The sequence below is a fragment of the Canis lupus genome, chromosome 15 (genome assembly GCF_003254725.2).
Source record: "Canis lupus dingo isolate Sandy chromosome 15, ASM325472v2, whole genome shotgun sequence".
Taxonomy (NCBI): Eukaryota; Metazoa; Chordata; class Mammalia; order Carnivora; family Canidae; genus Canis; species Canis lupus.
In genome coordinates this window covers 22335676-22351366 of record NC_064257.1, presented here as the reverse complement: position 1 = coordinate 22351366, position 15691 = coordinate 22335676, and the positions used below count along the sequence as shown (strand labels likewise).

General features: G+C 32.8%; 1 protein-coding gene across 6 annotated transcripts in view; it reads left to right on the top strand.

Moving 5' to 3' along the window:
* Nucleotides 1-15691, top strand: part of PPP1R12A (protein phosphatase 1 regulatory subunit 12A) — a 139179-nt gene that overhangs the window by 81803 nt on the left and 41685 nt on the right. For all 6 annotated transcript variants that reach the window (XM_035698799.2, XM_035698801.2, XM_035698800.2 and 3 more), the window contains exons 6-9: nt 3302-3376; nt 4120-4208; nt 4565-4722; nt 8540-8661. In XM_035698799.2, coding sequence (XP_035554692.1) covers nt 3302-3376; nt 4120-4208; nt 4565-4722; nt 8540-8661 — 444 coding nt within the window. The remainder of the gene's footprint in view (nt 1-3301; nt 3377-4119; nt 4209-4564; nt 4723-8539; nt 8662-15691) is intronic.

The window sequence follows — 15691 nt, the reverse complement described above, 5'->3', positions numbered from 1 at the left end:
TTAAAGATTTTTAGTAAATTTCTTTTTAAAATGATATCAAAGAAATGTACTTACAAAACTTTCACAGTTTAGATGAATCTTTACTAATAGAAAATACAATTTTGGTAAATGTATACTATAGAAAATGCAACAAATCCTAGAAAATCTGAAAGTCTTTCTACATAAGAGTAGGAGAAATGTTCTTAAACAGATTTTTATCTTGTTTCTTTAACTTATTAAAGACATTTGCTGTCATTTTAACTCATTGTTACAAATTATGTGATACAGAGTTTAAACAAAGATTTTTGTTTCTTTATTAAAATAATTGTTTTACTAGAATGTACCCAAATATTGTCCCTTTTTAAGTATTAACTAAGATATTTTTCTAATTGGAATTTTCTTTTAATGCATATTACGGTGATTAGTAGACAACTTTTTAGTTTGATAGCTGTTATTACAAAGATTTAAATGAATAACAAAACCACTCTGCTTAACGAGCATACAGATTGTTTTTCCTGCTTTTATCTGAGCTTATTCTTATTTTCTATAAAGACAGTGAAGCAGTAGAGACCTAGAGTCTATTCCCACTTTGCTTTCATTGCCTGCATGACCTTGAGCAGATGTCATACTGTCAGCATAAGTTTCCTCATCTATGCAGTAGGATCTATAATGGTTGTCCTGACTACTTCACTGGTTGCTGTGAAAATGAAGAGAGATCACACCTGCAAAAGCAATTTAGTTAGAATAAGTGAGAAAAGAATAAATAGTCTATGAAGTTAGACTTCAACAGTAGGTCTGATGTGACTCTGGTAATTTACAGATGTATTGTAAACTAATTTTTAAGCAGTAATTTTTTTAAGATTGTTTTCTTGATTGGTAAGAGTTCTTATTTTCTCATACCTCAGCACTGTGCCCTCCTCTATTGTTTCTTGGTTGCGTTGAGTAATTCTGCTTGTATGCCCTGTGTTAGCATCCCATTAATGAAGCATAGTAGCCTTATAGTAGTTAGGAACCAGGTCATGTTTATAACTTTACAATTGGCTAGCTCATAACTGTCCTATATATTATTTAATGAGCATGGTTGAGTGCTATGCTTTTCTGAAATTAGAAACTTTTCTCTGTTTATAGCCTGCATTTTACTCTAGTTTTTATTCTCTATCAGCTGCTGTTTGCAAAGTAGACTCATTTATCAAGGGAGAAAGTGAAAAGAAAGGTTAGTAAGGTGATCCAATTTCTTATTCTTATAAAGGAAAATTCCTTGGTTACTAAAATAACCCCATTGCATTTAACCACGGCTAAAATTTAATTATAATTCAAAAAAATTTTTAAGATACAGTATTTCATTCATTAGAAGGGTTGATAAATGCTTAAAATAATACTTAAAAAGAAGCCAATGAGTTATTTTCACATAACATGATCTTGAAAACAATGCATAACATAGCATGTGTAACATTATAGAACTAATTATGCAAAGAGACTATGATATAGCAAAATGGATTAACATGTATTTCTAATCTAAAGGGTGCCTTCAAAATTTGAACCAGTTATTTTGTTTCAGAGCCACTTATTCTTCAGGAATTTAATTCTTAGCATTTAATACTCAAGGTTGTAAAGGGGGGGGAAGTTTATTAAAGCTAAAACATTTTCTCCTGGACTGAGTGGGAAAGGATAGACTGCCTCTTAAATCCTTGCTGGGAAGATTTTCTAATGAGAAAAGGCAGATATATAAAGTGTTTTTGAAGCCTGTAAATTTTAAATACGTTCATTCCCCTATCTTGATAAGGGAGCATTTCGTGTATTTTTAGAATACATTATATAGGCCGTATTTTTTTATTTTATAAACAGACAATGGAAAAAACAACTCAGATATTGGTAGCTTTTATCTCATTTTATAGTACTGGGAAATGTAACTCCCATCCAAGTAGATGGCAACATCCTAATGTTGGTCTAGAATTGAGAGTTGTAGATTTATTTTTTAATGAAAGAGTTTATGTGATTTTAGAAGTCATTATTTTCTACTCATCTGGCTTTTTTGTAGCTGCAAGATTCCTTTTATCAAAGAAATTTGAATTTTCTTTCAGAATGATATATTTTCTTGTTGAAAAAAATTTTTTTCTAAGAAAGGATCATATATTGGCCAACATATAAAGTAGAATGTATTATAATACCAAACTTTTTTTGACATTCTGGAAACCTGTACCAGTAGGGTTATTATAAGGACAAATGCAGGCAATGGGAGAAAACCTTACTATGTTTAGTCAACAGCTCTTTGAGATTTTCTTTTCCACAGTGAATAAAAATAGATTGACAGATGTGCATCTGAGCTAATTTTTGAAACTAAGGCATACCTGTGGCTTGCTGAACTTTTAGGCAGTTTAGAAATATATATATATATTTTTGTATATTTTTATTTTGTTATTCTGTTAAGACTTTAATTATTATGGAGGTAACAAAAAGAAAAAAGGCCTTAAAAGCTTAAACATATAGTTACATGACCCTGTAATTTCCCTTAGAGCTATGTCCCCCCAAAAATGAAAACCAATGTTCACTCAGAAACTTGTACACAAATGTTCATAGCAGTATTGTTATATATTACCATATACTACCATATACCATATACCATATACCATATACATATACCATACTGTTCATAGCAGTATGTTGGATATTAAAGCAAAAGCAAATATCCATCAACTGATAAATAGATTAACACATGTGGTGTGTCGTGCAATTATTCAGCAATAAAAAAAGATTACAGTTAGTATTCCATGTGGCAACATGGATGAAACTTGAAAACATACAAAGTGAAAGAAGCCAGTCACAAAGGACCATGTATTGTATGACTCCACTTACATGAAATGTTCAGAACAGGCAAATCTATAGTAACAGAACATAGATTAGTGGTTGCCTTGGGCTAGAGGATTGGGAAAGGAGATGAGGTGGGGAGGTCATTTCTTTTTGGGGTGATGAAAATGTCCTATAGTGATTATGGTGAAGGTTGTAATACTCCGTGAATATACTAAAAACAGTTGAGTTGTACGTTTTAAATGGCTATTTGTATGGTGAGTCTTATGTCAATAAAGCTGCTACCAAAGAGAGTAAGGGGAGATATATCAGCTGCTTCTCTCTCATATGGATTTCTCATACATCTCCTTTAGTCATATACTGTTGTGTTACTACATCTATAACAAACTACATACATAACTGCATACATAACAAAATGTTATCTAACTTCTTTCGATATGATTATACAGAATCACTGAAGGTGTTTTATAGTTTATTGACTTTTTACCATCACCAACCCCCTTTGTTTCCTACCTAGGGCCAGACAGCGTTTGATGTAGCAGATGAAGATATTTTAGGATATTTAGAAGAATTGCAAAAGAAACAAAATCTGGTATGTGTGATGACTGTCTAAAAATTGTAGTAGTGAAAAAAAAAATAAAATAAAAAAAAATAAAAAAATAAAAATTGTAGTAGTGAATTTTCCTAATAGCATTAACTTTCAGACAGTTGAGAAAGTATTTTTGTGATGTTTTATACTTTTTGATTTTAAGTTCTTCCTGACAGTCAAAACCATATGACAGTGAAAGAGAATAAAGGAATAGTAGTAGTGTTCAACCTTTTGTATTGCTTATGCCCATTTCTCTTACCTCCCCTTCACAAAATGAGTATTTCTATAATGTATAATGTACCCAAGAATAACATGGTTTTTGTAATTTCATGATAAAGTTTGCTTAGAAGATGGAGACTAAAAAAATCTCAGATTTCTAAAATAGCGGGCCCTAGATAAGGAAGAAATTTTCTAAGTAGGAAACAGATTTTTAAGTGTAGAGTACCATTAAACGTCCTAAGTGGCTCATTGGTCCTGACTTTATCAGTGATCTAAAGTTGGAGGGAGCAAAAACTTCAACTTTGTCCTTCACTTAGCTTTTTAACTATTTAGTTTTGTTTATTCTTTATTCAAGCCTCCACCCCCCCTTTTTTTTTTTCCAGGTAAAACTTAAATCTTTTATTTGTTTTGTTTTGGTTTTGTTTCATGTTTGGAAAACTACTTTGTTGTTATCTCAAATTCTGTGTTTTACTCATGAATACTGTTTTAATAGTATTCTTATTTTCATTTGCATAACTTTTATAAAGCTGCATAGTGAAAAACGGGAAAAGAAATCTCCGCTAATTGAATCAACAGCCAATATGGACAATAACCAGTCACAGAAGACCTTTAAAAAGTAAGTAAAGTATTCTATGTGGCAACATGGGTGGCTCAGTCAGTTAAGTGTCTGCCTTCAGCTCAGGTCATGATCCTGGGGTCCTGAGATCAAGCCCCATTTCGAGGTCCCTACTCAGCGGGGAGTCTGCTTCTCCCTCTGCCTCTGCCCTTCCCCCTGCTTGTGCTCTGTCTCTGTCAAATAAATAAATAAAAATTAAAAGTAAGTAAAATATTAAAGTAGATTTTGTTATTGTCATGAATGAATTGGCATGAAGACCATAGACATGATTATTAGATTTTTGTTCATCTGAGAAAAATTAATGATTTTTGGTCTTTCGTGTTTTTAATCATTTGAAAACTGTTTTCCTTTCACAGCAAAGAGACACTGATTATTGAGCCAGAGAAAAATGCATCCCGTATTGAATCTCTAGAACAAGAAAAAGTTGATGATGAAGAAGAAGGAAAGAAAGATGAATCTAGCTGCTCTAGTGAAGAAGATGAAGAAGATGACTCAGAATCAGAAGCTGAAACAGGTAAAATTTGAAGCATAACGGGATTTTCACTGCATTTTGATGGAATGTAAAGTAGGATAAACTTAGGCTTTAATTTTGAAACTTTTTGGCTGATTTGCTACTTGTTCAGATGTTGACAAGCCAGTAAATTATCTTTCAGGGAGTATTAGAAACTTGAATATAGTTGTGGGTTATTGTTCTCTAATGACCTGGAGGTTCTTACTCATCTCTGCATTTTGCTGAACTGTATTTTTAGGTTTGAAGAAGGTGAAGGTTCTCTTAGGATGGTACAGATAGGGTATAAATGGGTTCCCAGCAATTCAAGAATGCTCCTAATACTTTCTGAGGCCCAGAAACCCAGGAAGCTGATCCCAGTATCATCCCAAATATTTGCTAAATGATAGTAAAATTTTAGAAATTTGAGGCTGAGTCAAGATACTTTCCTGTGGGGTGTGGCTTAATTTGCTTTGTTTCGAGAAATGTTGAAGATACAGGAAAGTATAATACATCTTCATATTCCAGCTACCAAGAATGAACAGTTGTTGACATTTAGTTATATTGGCTTCAAATTTTTGTTTTAATAAAATTTTAAAATTACAGTTGTCTTCTTTAACCATGAGCCCTAGTCTGCTTCCCTTTCCTTTCTTGCCAAAGTCAGTAACTACCTTGAGTTTTCTCTTTGATCTTCCATTCTATTTTTACATTCTCATCTCATACATTCAGAAGTAAAATACAGTAATTAGAGAACAATTTTGTGTTTTTATTTTTATACCTAGGAGTTGTTATGCAACTTGCTTTTTGTTTTCGCTCAGAAGTTGTATTTTTTAGATATATTTACATCTGTCTGTATCTTTACCTGCATAACTTACCTTTAGTTGTTGTATAGTATTCACCAAATACATTGGTCTCCCTTCTGATAAAAATTTATCTTACTCCCATTTTTCCATTGTTGACAGTGACATAGTGATCATTTGTACAATTGCCTCTTTATATAGGTAAGAGATTCTCTACTAGGTATACTTAAATATTGAATTATTTAGTCACATTTTCAGTTTTCATGGATGTTGCCAGATTTCTTTACAAAGTCTTTATCACAATTTACATTCTTTTCCTTTTTATTATCAAGGGTATGGTTTCTGCATTCCTTCATCTGACCTACATGTTTTTATACATTTTATTTATCAGAGTGCTTTTTATTTTTTTTTTAATTTTTTTCATTTGTTTTTATCGAAGTTCAATTTTCCAACTCAGAGTGCTTTTTATTAAATAACATTTTTTTCTTATTGTGCATCAGTTAATCGTTCATATCCTCTGACCAATGTGAAATTCTGTAAATTTATCAGAAAAAATAGTCCATTTCCATTAAGATTTTTGATTAAAAAAAAATTTATCCTTATCAGGATCGGTATGGTGGTCATCAGTAAATATGAAGCTCTAGAATTTCTTGGGCTTCTTTATTTCCTCTAGACACAGCAATAACAGTTTTAGATCATTTTATTTTTGCTCAGCAAAATATTTCCTATAAGAAAATGCAGAAGCTAAAATTTACTAAATGAACATATCAGAAAAGATACTCATTATCTGTTTCCCATTAAAAACAAAATGTTAAACAGATAAAGGCTAGCTTTGTTGCCAGGTAGTGTGTTTTAAATTCCTTTATTTTATTGAAGCTTACTAACCCTACAATTAAATTATTTTTTGGTAAAACCACAAAGAATTTTTGAGATCTGTAAATGGCTAGATTTTAGTCACCAGGAATATAATTTTTAATTTATTGCTGTCATATTGCTGGGAGATAAATCAGCATATCTTTTGTTTTGGTGAGAGTATGGGTAAAATTGGAAAATAAAGCAACCGAGTAGTCATTGAATATTATAATTTGCTTTTATGACACGCTAATTAAAATATTTCTATTTATAAAAGTAAATTATATGACAATGGGCATGCACAGTTTTTAAAAACATGGACAGACTGGTTTATGAGTAATTGTATCTGTGGTTAATTTATTTAATCTCAGATATCTCTGTAATCTCAGATTTCTCAGATTTTTCCTGCTTTATATGGGTACTGTATAACAATGCTTTGTAGTAAAGTGCTAACTTTGCATAATAATTTTATAAAATTCAACTCTGCTAATTTAAATAAGATTAATACACATGCTTACCTAATATCATTTCAGTTAAATTTGTGCTGTTTCCTTTGTTCATTTTGTGAAAACTAGAAGCTGAAATGATATTATTGAAATTTAAATTTAGATTTAGATATCCACAAGTTTTAGTTATTTTTTATGTAGTTACTCTCCTCCCTTTGAGACATGTTTTGTCCCCCAATCTGTGGTAGAATGTATCACTACTAATCAGATCACAGTATGTGTGCACAAGAAAGCCAGAACTAGTACCTGGATCTTTTAACTAATATATCAGTTTTTTTTTACTAATGTAGTAGAATTCAAGAATCCAAGCATCTCACAGAAATTTCTGAGATTTTGTTATTAATGTTTTCTTAATTGGCCCCTTCTATATAATTAATTCACTGTTCCATGTTGGGCTTTGGGGAACTATTTAAAACAAACAAGACAAAAAAATAAATAAAACAAACAAGACTTCAGATGAGGCCAGTCTTGCCATTAACAAGCAAGTCTCCTGACCTCTTTGGTTGAAATTTCCTTGCTTATTAAATAAGAATTGGACTAAATGATCTGGATAGTTCTTTATAAACGGTTAGTTCTTTCTCCTTTTCTTTTTTTATTTTTTTTATTTTTTTTTCTTTTTCTTTTTTTAATGATAAACTATACTGCTCTGTAACTACAAATAGAACTAATTGCCATCAAGTTGCATTGTATTCCTCCTTTGGAGTTTAAGCATACCAATCACTCTGCTCAGTTTCTCACTGAGCTAACTTTAAATGTTCCTCTGAAACATTGTACCATGATAATTTTGTTCTTCCTGTTGCTAGTGGTTGGTTTTGCCAGGAAAATTTGACTCTATCTCAAGAATTAATCCATGTAAATGCTGTATAGTTCCCTCTGTCTCATTCTTTTAATATCATCAAGGTTTTATCATACTTTATTTGGCAAGCTTGAGAAAACAGTCATTTCCCTGTAGAGCTACAGCTTGATTTGACAACTTCTAAGTTATTTCTTTTACTACTTTTTTGTAAGGTTATTTCCTTGGGAAACTATTTGATGTAAAATAATGATTTTGCTGATGTAAAATACCCTAATGATGTAAAATATCCTCTTTCATAAGGTATTTACCAAACTGGTTTTTTACAAGTGTTTTTTTTTTTCCTCATAAATGAGCTGGAAATAGGAACTCAACCAAAAGTTTAATTTCCTTCCAAATGATTTATAAATTTGAGAGGTAGTTGAAGGAATAACCAGGGAAGCATATTTTTGCTTTTGGGCTTTTTTTTCCTCTAGGACTTGAAATTTTTATTCTTCATTGAAATCAAATTAATAGAAGGGCTTTAACAATATTAATAATGATAAATTGGATGGTGGACACTTGAGGTTTGTTCTTGTAACCTTCATGCGCTCAGCTTTTAAGTATCATTTTTTTAATATTTCTATAATGTTAAATATATTAGTCAGATTCTGTTTTACTTTTTATTCTTAGAAGCTTTGTTGTTTGTCATCATGTTCTATTATTTATTTCAGCATACATATTGAGACATTTCTAGAAACTCCTTGAAAAAAATCACTTGTTATAAGGGAGAAAAATAGAAAAGACTTGAATTAACAAAACCTTAAACAAAAATAAATATAAAATACTATTTTTCTAGCATTGAAACAATCCATACTGAATCTTACTCAATATTTTTTGTGTTTTTGTAATAGATAAGACAAAGCCCATGGCTTCCGTAACTAATACCAATACTTCTAGTACACCAGCGGCTCCCGTGGCTGTCACAACACCTGTGTCATCTGGTCAGGCAACCCCTACGTCACCTATGAAAAAGGTAAGCTAAAATTGTGTTTGTTAAAAATACATATACTTTGTTTAAGTACTAAAGCATTAAGACAGTTCTTAAATTTTTATGGTTTATTCCAAAAATATTTAAGGTTTAGAATAAGAATATATTTTTATTTTTAATTTGACTGAGAAAGTATTAGTTTGCACATGAAAACTTATGGTCGTGGTAGTTTTTATTTTGTTGAACTTCTGAGAAACATGGGTTTTATATTCTTTATCCCTGTTCAGTAAAGGTGCATTTTGATAATTTGACATATGTGTGAATTAAGCACAGAAAATACTACCAAAAATCAAGGAGACAGCTAGAATCTAGATTTTCTAACTCTGTACAAAGCACCAGGCATGCAGGTATGGTATGCCAGTAAGAGTATGATATCTGATGTCGAATAAACCAGAGATCCACTCCTGACACCACTGCTTATTAATTGTAAGGACCTTGAGCAAGTTATGGTCTTCCTTATCTATCAGGAGAAAGCCAAACAAAAATAATAAACAAAGAGAAAATAAATTAGCATTAGGACTTTGAGAGAGAGAGCCTGGCTAATTGACTAAGCGCTCTCAAATTGATAGTTTCATTTCTTCCTCTTCTCCCTTGTTCTGTTTCCAATTTGTTCTCTATCTTTTTGCTCCTTTTCTCCACCAAACAGTACTTTCCAATTAGTGTGTTCATCTTTTTAAAGATTTTTCTTTTCCCTGCTACTCTGAAACCTGTAGTTATTTTAACCCAAATTAAAGATTATGGGCGTTGTTCTAGTTTATCTTGTTTTTTTTTTTACCACTGGTCTCTTTTTAAAGCCCTCTTTCCACCAACCCATACTTATCTTTAATGAGCATACTCATTTCCCTGTCTGTGTATACACACACACACACACACACACACACACACACTTTTTTGTGGAAACATTTAAGAATTGAGTGCAATCAATATAACTCTTTACCCCTAAATTCTTGAGTATGAATGTCCTAAATACAAAAGCATTTTCCTTCATTCTCATACTAAAATGATCCTATTTAGAATATTTAACTATGATATAATACTATTATCTATGTTTATTATATACAAACCTTAGTCAAGATTTTTTCAATTGTCCTCCTACTAATGTTCTTCTGTTTGTTTTTTTAAATCAAGGGCCCACTGAGGGATTGCACATTGTGTTTAACTGTCATGTCTCTGCCTTTGGACTTCTTATTTTGTTGCTTATCTGACATTATTTGGTTGGCATGGGTTTGAGGACTGATTTTAAATCCCTATAGTGTTTCTATTATATTGTCGACATTCTTGATCTTTGGATTTGGCTCCAAGTGGTGAAAATATGAATCTTTTAGAATAATAAACTAGAGAATTTTTTGAAAATCCATACTGCTGGTAATAATCTTTTTCTAAAACTGTTACTGAGGAAAGAGATAATGTGGATTCTTAGTGGTAGAAATGAATACATAGATTTCACTGGTACAGTTTGAATATCAGGAAATGATGCGAATGATTTATCTTACCTTCTGTATTCCAGAACTGAGTGCTTCCTGAATTCAGCTAGAAGCTATGTTCACATGATAATAATCATATATTCTTAAAAATGAAATCCTCCAGGGGTAATTGCAGAATTTTAAAGATAATTATGCTATAACAGGAGTCATCATAGGTTGCTTTAAACTTTATTTAATTATAGAACCCTTGTATACTTCTTCAATGAGTACCAGACGTTAGCTCTTTTAATTTAATATATGTTAAAATTACAGGATTATCAGAAATTCCCAAAAGCTCATCTTGAAATATCTGGCCACAAACAACTAACTAACTGGCTCTCATTCTTTTGAGTATTTAACTAAGCAGTCTCCTACTATAGTCCCGTAATTGCACTAGACTTCTTTTGATCAATTATATTTTTCTCAAGCATAGCCCCAAATTTAATAACTTAATTGCTCGTAATAACTTTTAATAACTGTTAAAGTTATAACTTACTGTTAGAGTAATAATAATAACTGTTAGAGTTACCCCAGTAACCTCTTTCCTATAAAAAATCCTTATTCAGAACTACTTCTGATTCTGTAATTAAATCGATCTAATAACCATCTGCTTCTATGATTTGCATATTGAGAAACTCCATTTTGTTTTCAATTTCAGAAATCATAGCTTACTTTGAAGATTATGTTTTTTTAGTCTTTATTCTTAAGGTTTTGTAGCCAAATTTTATTTTAATCAATAAAGTCATGGTATACAAATAATTTGAAGTATTATTTTAATGGATAGAACAATCTTATTTTGTATGACTTTTATTTATTTATTTATTTTAAAGATTTTATTTATTCATGAGAGAGAGAGAGAGAGCGAGAGAGGTAGAGACACAGGCAGAGGGAGAAGCAGGCTCCATGCAGGGAGCCTGACGTGGGACTCAATCCCAGGTCTCCAGGATCACACCCTGGGCTGAAGGCGGCGCTAAACCGCTGGGCCACCCAGGCTGCCCTTTGTAAGACTTTTAAACCTTGTTATGTTCGGTGATACTTTCTATGTTAATTTAGCATTTTAATGTTTTCTAAATTAGTTTCAAGAATTTTCCTTTACTTAGACCTAACAGATGAATTTCTTTAGATGAATTGTTAATCTGTAAATGCATCTTAAAAGATTTTGTAGTTAAGAGCTCTATTTTTAGATTCCTAGTCGCTACTCTGGTTTTGATATTTAGACAAAGATATCTTCAGTTTTATTGCTTTCTCCACCAGTGCATAAACATGTACATACTCATGGCAAGGAATAGATCACAAAACTGGAAGCTCTATAACAGCATTAAATATCATTTATATTCTCTAATAACTCAGGATAGCTACAGAGAAATGTAGATACATTCTTTTTAAATGATCTTCCTTTAAGTTCTTAACTCTTCAGCTAATATTAAAGAACCGTTTATGTAGCAGTGACACCAGGACTTTGATTTGTAGAGATGTTTCCTATAAAATTATCAGTTTGGTATATGATTTAAAATTTTAACCATAGGGGCACCTGGCTGACTCAGTCAGGAGACCATGTGACTCTTGATCTCGGGGTCATGAGTTTAAAACTGCAATGGGGGTAGAGATTATTAAAAACTGAATAATAAGTAAACTGAGGGCAGCCCCGGTGGCGCAGCGATTTGGTGCCGCTTGCAGCCTGGGGCGTGGTCCTGGAGATCCGGGATCGAGTCCCACGTCAGGCTCCTGCGTGGAGCCTGCTTCTCCCTCTGCCTGTGTCTCTGCCTCTCTCTCTCTCTGTGTTGCTCATGAATAAATAAATAAAATCTAAAAAATAATCATAATAGGTAAACTGAAATTTTAACAGTAAGTTTATATACTCTCTTTAATCAAAATAAATATTGTTGGGATCTCTGAAAAATATTACCTATTTTGCTGTAGACACATAAATTCTGATAAATGTAAACTGTATTTACTAGATGGTAAAAATTCAAAATTTTCTTGGAATTACATATTTTGATTGGGTCCAATTAAGTATAATAAGAATTAAATTTAATAACTATGTACTGGGATGCCTGAGTGACTCAGCAGTTAAGCATCTGCCTTTGGCTCAGGGCGTGATCCTGGAGTCCCGGGATCGAGTCCCGCATCGGGCTCCCTGCATGGAGCCTGCTTCTCCCTCTGCCTATGTCTCTACCTCTCCCTCTCTGTGTCTCTCATGGATTCAAAAGAAAAAAAGAAACACACAGACAAAAAAATACTATGTACTGTGGGCATATGATGTATGCCAGTAAAAGTGTACAAATGTAGAATAATGGCTTAAAAACGGAAGAGAGAGTTGCCTGGGTGGCATAATCAGTTGAGCAGATCCTGTTTGGGACTCTCTCCCTTTCCCTCTGCCCCTCCCAACCCCCCACATGTGCTTGGTCCCAAGTGCGTGCACGCACACACATGCTCTCTCACTCTCAGTTAAATAAATATTGAAAAAAGTAAAAATGGAAGAGATCATATTTGATTCAAGGTAATAAAATTAGAACATTTGAGATAGATCTTGAATGAGTAGATAGTATTTCAGCTGACAGAGAGAAGGAGAGTTTGTAAGTTTACTGAAAGGAAGAGAAGATAAACAGTGTGAGCAAAGTTGGGATAATGTGGAATATTTTGTAGGAAAAAATAAGTTGTGAAATTTGGTTGATTTTAGGGAACATATACAAAGTAAAACAGAAAAATAAAGCCAGATTATGGAATGTCTTTATTTTTTTGGTAACATTTTTATAGTTTGATAGATAATAGAGAACCATAGAAAATGTTTGTGCAAGGCCATGAGAGAATTATTCTTTATAGGATATATTTTGGCAGCAACATACAGGTGTATTTGAGGAGAGGCTAATTCAGAGAAGATTGATTAGAAAGTCATTGAAGTTGCCCAAGATGATAAACTACAGAAGTGGCAGTGGTCTTACAAAGGAGAGGAGATTCAGAGCCTTGGCACCTAATTTATAAATGGGGGAAAATGACTAAGAAGTCTAACATGACTATGAAGTTTCAAATATAGGGAATTGAAGAAATATATCATTGCTAACAGAAATAGGGAACTGAGGGAGAGCCAGTTTGGAAATAAAGGTTTGATTTTAAATATGTCGAGTTTTAGGTTCTAATGGTAGTTCTATATGGTTCATTCTCCAGGTAAATAGAAATTCAGGGCTGGGAATTTAGGAGTCAGACTGAACTAGAGATAAATTTTAGAATAAGCTGAGTACAGTTAGCTTGAGGAAGGATAGAAGACCCTATTCCTAACCCTCAGGAGAAGGAAGTAGAAAAGGAAGCTGGGAGATCTGAGAACAGACTCTTGAGATGCTTATGTTGCAGGACAATGCTAACAACAGCACGAAGACCAAGAAGGAGGGTGGTCAGAAGAGTAAGAAAGTCAAAACAGTGCCCTGTTACAAAAACCAAAAGAAGAGTGTCAGGGAGCAGGTGTAGTTGAGTATTTCAGAGATGTTCATATACAGACCAAATAAAATTGAAAGGAGCTTTGAAACACATAAACCCTTAAACCCAACTTCACATTAGGCAGAATGGAGGTATATCAATCATTGCAGTGCAACAAATGTCCATTTCAAAATGAATAATACTGCCTCATCTTTCTCAACTCTAAAACAGCAGTAATAATAGCATTCCATTGGGTGGTTGCAAAGACTAAATGAGATAACCCATCAAAAGCACTTTTAAGCTTAGAACCTGACAGGAGTAAACATCTATTAAATGTTAGCTTCTGTTCTAACATTCAGTAAATGTTAGGTTACCTATTTTATCATGGAGGGGGTACCTTTATTTCCATTTTGGGCTTTAATATTTTTATTGATTTGTTTATTTTTAAAGATTTTATTTATTTGTTCATGAGAAACAGAGAGAGAGAGGCAGACAGATACAGGCAGAGGGGGGAGAAGCAGGCTCCATGCAGGGAGCCCGACGTGGGACTCAATCCTGGGTCTCCAGGATCACACCCTGGGCTGAAGGCGGTGCTAAACCGCTGAGCCACCCAGGCTGCCCAGGGTTTTAATATTTTTAAATGGTTGAGAAAATCAAAAGAATACTTTGTGACACAAATTGAAATTCCAATGTGCCTAAATAAAGTTTTATTAGATCACAGCTACGTTCATTCACTTATGTATTACCTGTGGCTGCTTTTGTGCAACAGTGTAAATGAATAGTTATAACAGAGACTCTGTGGTCTGCAAAACCTAAAATTCATAAATGGTCCTTTATAGAAAAGTTTACCAACCCCTATTCCTGAATGTTATGACTTCAGGCTCAGAAATCAATAACCAATCATCTCAGTGCCTGTATTATTGTATAAAATGTTACAGAAGTCCCTGGACTTTCTCGGTCATTGGAACCATTAATGTTTTATTAATTTTTTTCACAGTGCCTCTTGGCCAAAACAAGTACCTCTGTTCCGTTTATTAAGTAGTTAAGTGCAAGTAAGTTAACAATGGCAGTTTGTGCAATGTCCAACAGATGTCACTGTGCTTTTTCTCAAAACTTTAAAGTATCTTACAGTGCCTTTGTGATTTTACTCTGGCACCCTAGAATACCTCAATGCACATTTTGGGAACTGAGGAATGCGGTATATCATGAGTCTATTTTTTTTTACCCTGTTGATAGGAATTAATTACAGGAAGTATCTTACACAATAGTTTTGTCTATGAAATAGCCTTCTGACATCCTCGGTGCTTTAACAAGCTCTCTTAAACTGCTTAAGTATAGACAACTTTGGTAATAACTATGGAAAAAAGTGGGTTTTTTAAATTACCCATATCCTATGCTTATAGGAATTAGTTAATTACTGTATTTACCCATCTATTCTTAATTGTGGTTAAATATTTAAACTTTGTGAGTTAATGAACTAGTTAAAGGTACCACATGTTTCATTTTTAGGGCTTTTGGAAAGTATTTGTACAAAAAATTAGTTTTTAGTTAGAATGTTTAAATTAGCATTTGGTGGTAAAATCAAATAATAAGTTTAAGGATATGGTATTAAAAATACTGAATTAAGTATTATAAGTGGAAGATCTATCAGTTATTACTTTTTGTTGATTATGCTGAATTAAAAATGTTTTAACCCAAGTATATAAATGAATAAAATCAAAATTCAAGCCCAATAGTTTGTTCATTCATATACTGCAACGTTATCTGCTCCGTGTGCCTTTAACTGCTTTAGAAATTTCTTTATTAGATTCTTTCAGAATTTCTCTCTCATGCTAAAACTAGAACTTGTTCCCAGTGACTTTTAAGATTGGATCATTACCCAGTTATTGGGTTTTAATTTGTTATAAAATTCTTTTTTTAAAAAGTGTGTTTTGATCATAACTTCCTTTTCTGTTTTTATGCTTTCAATCTTTATCTCTTTACCTGTCTTATTTTAATTGGCTTTAGTATGATTTCATTGCTCCCATCATGCCTGTGGTGGAATCAGTAGATCCTGCATCATGGAGGCAGGGCTTGCGCAAAACTGGCATTGTTCTTGTGCCCAATAAGGGTGAAAAATCTATGGTGAGGCATTTCTATGT